General features: G+C 43.5%; 1 protein-coding gene across 1 annotated transcript; it reads left to right on the top strand.

The window, feature by feature from the left end:
- Positions 1-1184: 1184 nt before the first annotated feature.
- Positions 1185-3715, top strand: LOC135014878 (uncharacterized; the record flags this gene model as incomplete). The annotated part of the gene is made up of 3 exons (XM_063952762.1): positions 1185-1246; positions 1322-1534; positions 2980-3715. Coding segments are annotated over exons 2-3 (884 nt in total), but the record flags the coding sequence as incomplete, so codon positions are not given.
- Between the last annotated feature and the right edge of the window lie 5935 nt (positions 3716-9650).

Here is a 9650-nt window from a genome sequence, read left to right as displayed (position 1 = left end):
TATATATATATATATATATAATAATCTTTTAAAAAATATATAAATAATACTTGTACCTCCAAAAAAGAGGGCACCAGGCAAGCTGTACATTTTACTACATTGGGAGTGCCGAATATCTACATCTTATATATATATATATATATATATATATATATATATATATATGCCTTGGCAGCCCAACCATGCTGGTATCCATAGTTCAGTATAAAAATAAGTAAATCTAATAAATGTATGGTGGTGAAAGGAAAAGCCCAGTTTTACTGAAAAAAAGACACTTCTGCATGTTTTGAAATTAAAAAACAAAACAAAACTGAAGAACTGTAGGCAGGCACTGTCCGCCTACTTCGGTGACATCACAAGTTGGACAGAAGTTGGAAGGTTGGTTGGTCTGATGAAAAGTTGGTTAGATGTGTGGAGCACTGGTAAAAAGTTGGTGAGATGTGTGGGGCACTGTTTTAGTTGAACAGACAAGTTGGATGGTTGGAAGTTTGGAGTGTTGGAGAAAAGTTGGTCTGATGTATGGCTAGCATTAGTTTTCTGAAATGTCTACTAGCTAATTGTGATTGTAAGTTGGTTCATTCTTCTAATGTGTTGGTGATATAGTTTTAATCACAAATAGTTATGTTTTTATCCTTTGTATTGTCAATTTAGCAGGTGGCCTTGGGCTTTTTCTGGTTTTTTAATACAAAAGTAAATTGTTGTTGGTGTCTTTAAATGAAGTGTGAGTCATGTGTTTAGCCAAATTTTTTGTTTTAAATTTTTTAAATGGATTTATGGTTATTGTGTGTTGTCCTTTGTGTGGTTGATGTGATTTTTCATGCATATTTGAATTTGATGCTTACAATTTTGCACATATATTTGGGGGTAGTGTTTGGTTGTTAGCAACAAAAAAATGTGAAATACAGAGCAATATTCTGGTTGTGTTAAGCTACCACGGTTGGGTTTTAAGTTAAGTAGTATAATATTGTTATTTCTGCACCTTTGTGTATGGATTGGTTGGTGTAATTGTTTCATAATTTAACTATACACACCCAATGAAGTCAGGCAGAAAAGCATAAGCATAGTTTGGTTCACTTCTCAGTTCAGGTTCCTCATATGTTTACATCACAATAAGGATGTTGCATAAACATATAAATATAATAGAATGTTCATAAGGACAATCTTCATATTTCTACAGTACGGAAGAGATGCAGCACAGCCAGGCCACAACCCACACTGCCAAGAGATGCAGATGCTGGCGATGCAGGTAAGAATTTAGTGTATACACATATTCTGAAAACACATAGAAAAGCAGAATGTTAATGTTTATCTTATCACATAGGTCCTTCTTCATCAAACACCCCTCCACTAAGACGACCATCACAGGGCTCGGATACTCTCCATAGGATGCCTACCAAGAGACGCCGCCTTGAGGCTGAATCTCCAGCAGCATCCTCACCACCACAACGGCGTATCTCTGCAGTGTCGTCACTGCCACCACAAGCCATTTTGGCCAGTCCACAAAGCAGGGATCCACAATCCCCTCAGCTGTCTGGTGAGTAAACATAACAATTGATTGTAAATAAGTTAAAAAACGTTGGGGTAGATGTGTTAACGTGGAGAAGGCATAAGGAAGTAATAAACCAGTGATATGTGCAAGGTGATAAAGGCAGCAGCCAAACAGATCCTAACTGTTAATTTACATATTGGAGCTGTTTGGCTTGTGCCTTTATCACCTTGCACATATCACTGTTTTTTTCACTTCCTTATGCCTTCTCCAGGTTAATACATCTGCCCCACTGTTTGTGCACAGCCAAAAAAAATGTGTTACAAATAAACAGTCATCCTTGTAATAATCACCAACAGCAAGCACATGGGGGTAACGTTAGTTATTTGTTTTAATTTTCAGATGTGATGTTGGCCATAGCAACCAATTTTTATTTTTTATTTTTTTGCTCGAAACAGCTACATAAATGTTAAGTGCAATCCAATTGTTTTGCATGCCCAACATCACCAGTTCTAAACATAGGCCACCTTAAGACATTTTCAACCATATTTTTAATTTTCAATTATTTACACTATATTTGTTAAAGTTTTGGGCAGACCACTGTCTGCCTTGAACAATGGGGGTCATTCCGAGTTGTTCGCTCGTTATTTTTTTCTTGCAACGGAGCGATTAGTCGCTAATGCGCATGCGCAATGTCCGCAGTGCGACTGCGCCAAGTAAATTTGCTATGCAGTCAGGTTTTTTACTCACAGCATTACGAGGTTTTTTCTGCGTTCTGGTGATCGTACTGTGATTGACAGGAAGTGGGTGTTTCTGGGCGGAAACTGGCCGTTTTATGGGAGTGTGTGAAAAAACGCTACCGTTTCTGGGAAAAACGCGGGAGTGGCTGGAGAAACGGAGGAGTGTCTGGGCGAACGCTGGGTGTGTTTGTGACGTCAAACCAGGAACGACAAGCACTGTATTGATCGCAGATGCCGAGTAAGTCTGGAGCTACTCAGAAACTGCACAGAGCAGTCTATTCGCAATTTTTCTAATCTTTCGTTCGCAATTTTGATAAGCTAAGATTCACTCCCAGTAGGCGGCGGCTTAGCATGTGCAAAGCTGCTAAAAGCAGCTTGCGAGCGAACAACTCGGAATGACCCCCAATGTATGAGTGTATTGCTCAACACATTTATTGTATTGTGTGTGTTTTACAAAAGGAAGCTTCATACACAATATGTAAATGTAGTAATTTGTATTTGTTAGAGTTCTTCGTGTTAGCACATTCATTTTGGCTCAGAGTCCAACAATTACCAGAAACATTTTTCAACTGAGCAGGGAACGTTAGAAGCCACATATTTCTACAAAAAGGTGAGCTACATTGTTAAGTTTAGGCCACAATCTATTTATCATTTCCAACATGAATATTAAGAAGCAATGCATGTTGACGTAAACCTATAAAAAGACCAATGCAAAATATTTACTAAATAGTGGCTGTCTTCAACCCCATACAGAACCACCCATCATGCCCGAGGATGCCCAGCAGGAATCTGACTTGCAGGATAAGTACACACTACACCTGCAAGCGATAGATCCTACCCAGCCTACCACGCCGCAGGACATAACCCAACCACCCCAAACATCCCACATCCCCCAATTGAGCCCAACACCACCCCAGCCACAAATGGCCCCAGAGTTTTGGAGCAGTTGGGCCACACAACAGGCGCAACACTATGCCTGTCTGAACACCCACACCCAATACCTTGCCAGTCTGCCTCATCATCTGCCTAGACTCAGTCGGAACTCAGGCAGACTGATAGTTCAAGTTGGCAGAATTGCAAATTCAATGGAACAGATGAGGGCAGATAACAGCCAAATGCAAGCTAATTTACAACGAATCATGGATGACCAACAGCGGCAGCAACAAGCCCTCATACAAATTATCCAACACAACCAACTGATAAACGAAAACCTCTCCCGAATTATTGCCAACAACACTGCCGCTAATACACAACTCACTGCAAGCCTAAACAACCTGAGCCAAAGCCTTAATGTGTTGGCATCTCACCAACTAAGCTCAAGCTCGGGAACAATCACACCAAGCCAGACCCCAGTTACCTCCCCAGTTAGACGCTCCAGCAGAACCAGGACCAACGAACCATCCCAATACTCTGCACCCAGCACACAAAAAAAAAGAAATGATGAAGGCTGCAGCAACAAGTACAATATTACTTTAAAAATAATGTGTTGGTAATTGATTCACTAAAAATGCCTGTGTTTAAGGTAATAAATTAATCACACGCAATATGTGTATTGTTTCATTAGCTAATGAGTGACAGTGTAAGTTATACATTTTATTGGCTAACTGTAAACAACATGAGAAATAACAAACAATAACGCAACACAAACAGAATTAAGACCTATAAAACATTTTATAATAGTGGTTAGGCAAGGTTATTTATGACTAAATAATACTTACCGTTAAAATAACGCAGAATCACTTCTTGCCTTACCCGCCTCCCTACATCTGTACTCACACTGTCGCCAGATGTTTCTAACTCACCTACTTGCTGACTGTTTTCTTCATCAACAACATGTGGCAGATATTGGCGCAAACACATGTTATGAAGAAAACAGCAGCAGAACACAATCCTAGTTACCTTTGAGGGACTATACAACAAAAGCCCTGCAGACTTATCCAGACACCGAAACCTAGATTTCAGCACCCCAAAACATCTTTCTATCACATTCCGCATGGACTTATGTGCATTATTATAATTGTGTTCAGCAGGAGAATCAGGTTGGGACAATGGAGTAAGGAGCCAAGAGTAGCAGCCATAACCACCATCACCTGAAAGACAGATATAGGCAACATTAGGACATGTGGTTTATGGGAAATAAAATAAAACAATGAGGAGGTTGAAGTTACCACACATACACACAACACACTTGGAACATACCCAGCAGCCAGCCATCAGGCATTTGTCCGGCCACAAACTTAGCAAAGAGGGATGACTGACTGAGGATGAAGGAGTCATGGCAGACACCAGGGTAACCCGCAACAACACTCATAATTTTTAAATTTGCATCACAAACCACCTGGACATTAGTGGATTGGCCCAGATGTCTATTGGTATAAATATATTGCCTGCCCCTAGGTGGTCTCAGCTCAACGTGTGTGCAATCTATGGCACCCAGCACATTGGGCATGCCAGTAAGCTCATAGAAAGCTACCCTGACTGCATGCCACTGCGACTCCTGGGCAGGCCCGGCGACAGGGGGGTTCAAAGGGGACAGCCATCCCGGGCCCCGAGATTCAGAGGGGCCCCGAGGCTCAAAGACAACCAAACAGGACAGCAGCACCTACATTTGACCTGCAAGAAAGTCGGGCAGCGTTACACAGCCAGCCCTAAAAAAACAAACAAGCCATCTAGCCAAAGTAATCCCCCCACAGTGACCTCCTCCCTATCGGCCCCGACAACCCCCGTTACCATGTACATGCCGCACATGCGCCATGGTAACGACTGACGGCGCTGACTGTGCCCGCACCCGCTCTTCTGACTCGCTGCCTCCTGTGGCTGTTAAAGAGCAGGAGGAGAGATCATGCTTGCAGCGCGACTTGGCTGCAAGCAGAAGAAGCTACCTGTCTGCTCTGCTGACCTCTCCAACCCCTGAGACGGGGTTCACTTGTGTGGTTTTTAAGTGTAAGTGTATGTTTCATTTTATTCTGATATATATATGTATGTGTATATATATATATATATGTATGTGTGTGTATATATATATATATATATATATATATATGTGTGTGTGTGTGTGTGTGTGTGTGTGTGTGTGTGTGTGTGTGTGTGTTAAGGGAGGAGGGAAAGAGGGGCCCCAGAGAGCTAATTGGACCGGGCCCCAAGATTTCTGTTGCCGGCCCTGCTCCTGGGTAGGGAAGCCGATAGAGGCATCTATGTGGGGATCCAAGACATCCAAAACTTGAGTGGATATTACAAAATATAAGGTGAGTGTCATGACCTGTAATAAATAAAATACTGTGTTATATTACATAACAGAAGCACCACTTAGACATAGACGTGTATGTATGTTTTAACTCACCTGAATTAAATATTTTGAAAAGGTGGGCTGTGAGATATCAATTACATCGCCAGTCACAGCCTGGAAGCCTCCAGTAGCCATAAAATGCTACACAGCCAGGAGTTTGTGCAGGCCTGAGACAGAGCGAGAGCGTGCTGTCTCAGGGTCTAGGTCCAGTTTGACAAGGTCATACAGACGGAAAATGTTGATTCTATTTAGCCGGCACATCTGTATAACCTGGTCATCGGACAATGCGTTCAAGTTTAAACGCCCCCTAAAAAAACGGCACCTGTACAACCTGCTGACCATGTTCAGTTTCCTGGCCCTGGTTTATTGTAACCTCATGGTGCAGTCTCAGGTATCCCCCAGCAAACAAGGAATCAGTACTACACACGGCAGCAGCCATTTCAGAGTGAGAGATTTGAAAAATGTGCTTGGGTCCCTTTTAAAGGTCAAAAAATTCAGGTGTGAGTAATGTATAATTGGAAACACATGTAAACACGCTTCTCAAAAGCAGGTCTACTTTTTTTTAGGCTTTTTTTACGATTTGTATTTTTTCACGGCCGCAAATGCATTTTCAAGGTAGAGATTTCAAATACGAATGCATAGTAAATGACCGAGTTCTATACCTAAACAGCCGCGTTTGACCGATGGTGTATTCATTCGGATTTTTACTACACAGCCGTAAAAAAAATACGAATGCCCTCATCACTGCCGAGATTTGAGTTTAGTAAATTCCCGAGATGACACTTTGAACAAAAAACACCAAATCGGTCAAAATCGGCAGCTTAGTAAATATACCCCCTAGTGTCAGTGTGGCGCAGCTATGAGAGAGACGTCATGACGTCTCTCCCATAGACGGGTGCCGCGCCCGGAGACAGCAGCAGCAGCAGCAGCCACAGTCCGGAAGCAGGAGCGAGGCTGGTAAGTATTGTGGGTTTTTTTTAGGGTTTCAAAGCTGCGCTACTACAGGGGGCACATACTGGGGGCACTACTACAGGGGGCACGTACAGGAGGTACAGCTACAAGGGCACAGCTACTGGGGGCAGATCTATAGGGGGCACAACTATAGGGGGCACAGCTACGGGGGGCAAATCAACTGGGGGCACAGCTACAAGGGGCACAGCTACTTGGGGCACTGCTACAAGGGACACAGCTACAAGGGGCACAGCTACAGGGGGCACAGCTACAGGGGGAACAGCTACTGGGACAAATTAACTGGGGGAACAACTACTGGAGGAACAACTACCTGGGGCACAGCTACAGGGGGGAACAAGTACAGGGGGCACAACTAATGGGGCCACAACTACAGGGGGTACATACTGGGGGCACTGCTACAGGGTGCAAATCAACTGGGGGAACAGCTACATGGGGCACAGCTACTGAGGGCACAGCTACAAGGGGCACAACTACAGGGGGCACTACTAAAGGGGGCACTACTACAGGGTGCAAATTAATTGGGGGCACAACTACTGGAGGAACAGCTACTGGGGGCACAGCTACAGGGGGGCACAAGTACAGGGGGCACAACTACTGGGGTCAACCACCAGGTACTGCGGGGCCTACTAAAGTGGATTATGAGGTAATCCGACCTGTGCCCCTTTGCCTTGTGGTCTAGTGGGATCCCTGTATGGCAACAGTGTCCATGCTAGCGTGTGCGGCCCGTCTCCTAGAGACCACGGCGGATTGCGGTTTTTAGCATGTCCCACCTGGGGGACCCTCTTACCTCCTCCCTGCAACACGGCCACGCGATCCTGGAGAGCAGCGGCAAGTGTGTGTGCCTGAAGAGAAACCGAAGCCCTCCATTGTAAGTACCTGGCAATCAGGGCGCGGGAGTATACAGCACCACTGGGGGAGGGGAGGGAGCCACAGCACGATATGTCAGAGTGACATATAGCACTTTTAAGTGCGGCCCTTGAAGTCCTCTGTCTTCTTAAAAAGCCCTTTTCAGGGCTGCCTAGCGCAGCCCTCCCTGTTAGCTGCCTGCACTGCAGGCACCAACTTACAAACTGAGCTCCTGTGTACGGAGACGCTGTTATAGAGGAGGCATCTTGGGAACAGTCAAAGCTTTTAGCCTGTTGGTGCCTCGAATCAAGATCCAACTCTAGACCCCGATGTTATTCCCTGTGGAACCCCAGTGTACTCCGCTGCAGAAACGCAGGCATGTCCAAGGATTTGCAGGGCTGGTGTCTGGTGTCAATTCCGGCCCCGGACAGGCTGAAGTGATCGCAGCGGCTGAGTAAGTCCTGGGCAACTCAGAAACTGCACAAAACTTTTTTGTACCGCTTGGCTGCACATGCGTTCGCACACTTGCAAAGCAAAAATACACTCCCCTATGGGCGGCGACTATCTGCTCGCAGCAGTGCAATAAACCATTAGCGAGCGATCAGGTCTGAATTAGGCCCACTGTTTCAAGGCTTCACAATGGTGTTTGTGACCACAAAGGTGTGACCAACAGCCTTTTATAAACATTATCTGCTTTAGAATCTGTATTTGGCTTTTAAATACATGTTGGATCATAATTGTTTCATTTTTATGGCATGCACTTGATCCTATAGGTCATCTATACAATATACATACAATAAAACTGTAAGGGTTGTGTGTGTATAAGTATCATTTTTTTTGAGAAATATACTTCTGTTTCTGAACTGTTGTATGGAGACTAAAAACAACTAATTCAGAATTTTGTCCCTCTGTTCATTCCGGCATCATGCAAAAACTACTGGATGAATTTATATCACGTTTTCACTAGAGATGAGCAGGTTCGGTTCCTCGGGATCCGAACCCCCCGAACTTCACCTATTTTACACGGTTCCGAGGCAGCCTTGGATCCTCCCGCCTTGCTCGGTTAACCAGAGCGCGCCTGAACGTCATCATCCCGCTGTCGGATTCTCGCGAGATTCGTATTCTATATAAGGAGCCGCGCGTCGCTGCCATTTTCACTCGTGCTTTGGAGATTGAACGGAGAGGATGTGGCTGCGTTCTCTCCCTGAAAAGCTCCGTAATCTGTGCTCAGTGTGCTGAAAATATCTGTGCTCAGTGTGCTGCAAATAATATGTGCTCAGTGTGCTGAAAATATCACCGTTCTCTGAATGAAAACGCTCCATATCTGTGCTCAGTGTGCTGCAAATATCGGATCAGTGTGCTGCATTGTGGGGACTGGGGACCACCAGTATATAATAACATATACTTTTCTATAGATTCTATACTGCTTGTCAGGACACATGGTCACAGTTACACTGCTCTGTACTGATATATACAGTAATATATATACTTTTCTATAGCTTCTATACTGCTTGTCAGGACACATGATCCCAGATACAACGCTCTGTACTGATATATACAATAATATATATACTTTTCTATAGCCTCTATACTGCTTGTCAGGACACATGGTCACAGTTACACTGCTCTGTACTGATATATGCAATAATATATATACTTTTCTATAGCTTCTATACTGCTTGTCAGGACACATGGGTCACAGTTACGCCGCTCTGTACTGATATATACAATAATATATATACTTTTCTTATTTTCTATAGCTTCTATACTGCTTGTCAGGACACATGTGTCATAGTTACACCGCTCTGTACTGATATATACAATAATATATATACTTTTCTATAGCTTCTATACTGCTTGGCAGGACACACATGGGTCACAGTTACACCGCTCTGTACTGATATATACAATAATATAAATACTTTTCTATAGCTTCTATACTGCTTGGCAGGACACACATGGGTCACAGTTACACCGCTCTGTACTGATATATACAATAATATATATACTTTTCTATAGCCTCTATACTGCTTGTCAGGACACATGGGTCACAGTTACGCCGCTCTGTACTGATATATACAATAATATATATACTTTTCTTATTTTCTATAGCTTCTATACTGCTTGTCAGGACACATGTGTCATAGTTACACCGCTCTGTACTGATATATACAATAATATATATACTTTTCTATAGCTTCTATACTGCTTGGCAGGACACACATGTGTCACAGTTACACCGCTCTGTACTGATATATACAGTAATATATATACTTTTCTATAGCTTTTATACTGCTTGTCAGGACACATGATCCCAGAT

Source organism: Pseudophryne corroboree, unplaced genomic scaffold, assembly GCF_028390025.1.
Source record: "Pseudophryne corroboree isolate aPseCor3 unplaced genomic scaffold, aPseCor3.hap2 scaffold_2912, whole genome shotgun sequence".
Taxonomy (NCBI): domain Eukaryota; kingdom Metazoa; phylum Chordata; class Amphibia; order Anura; family Myobatrachidae; genus Pseudophryne; species Pseudophryne corroboree.
This window is presented reverse-complemented; position numbering and strand designations above follow the sequence as displayed.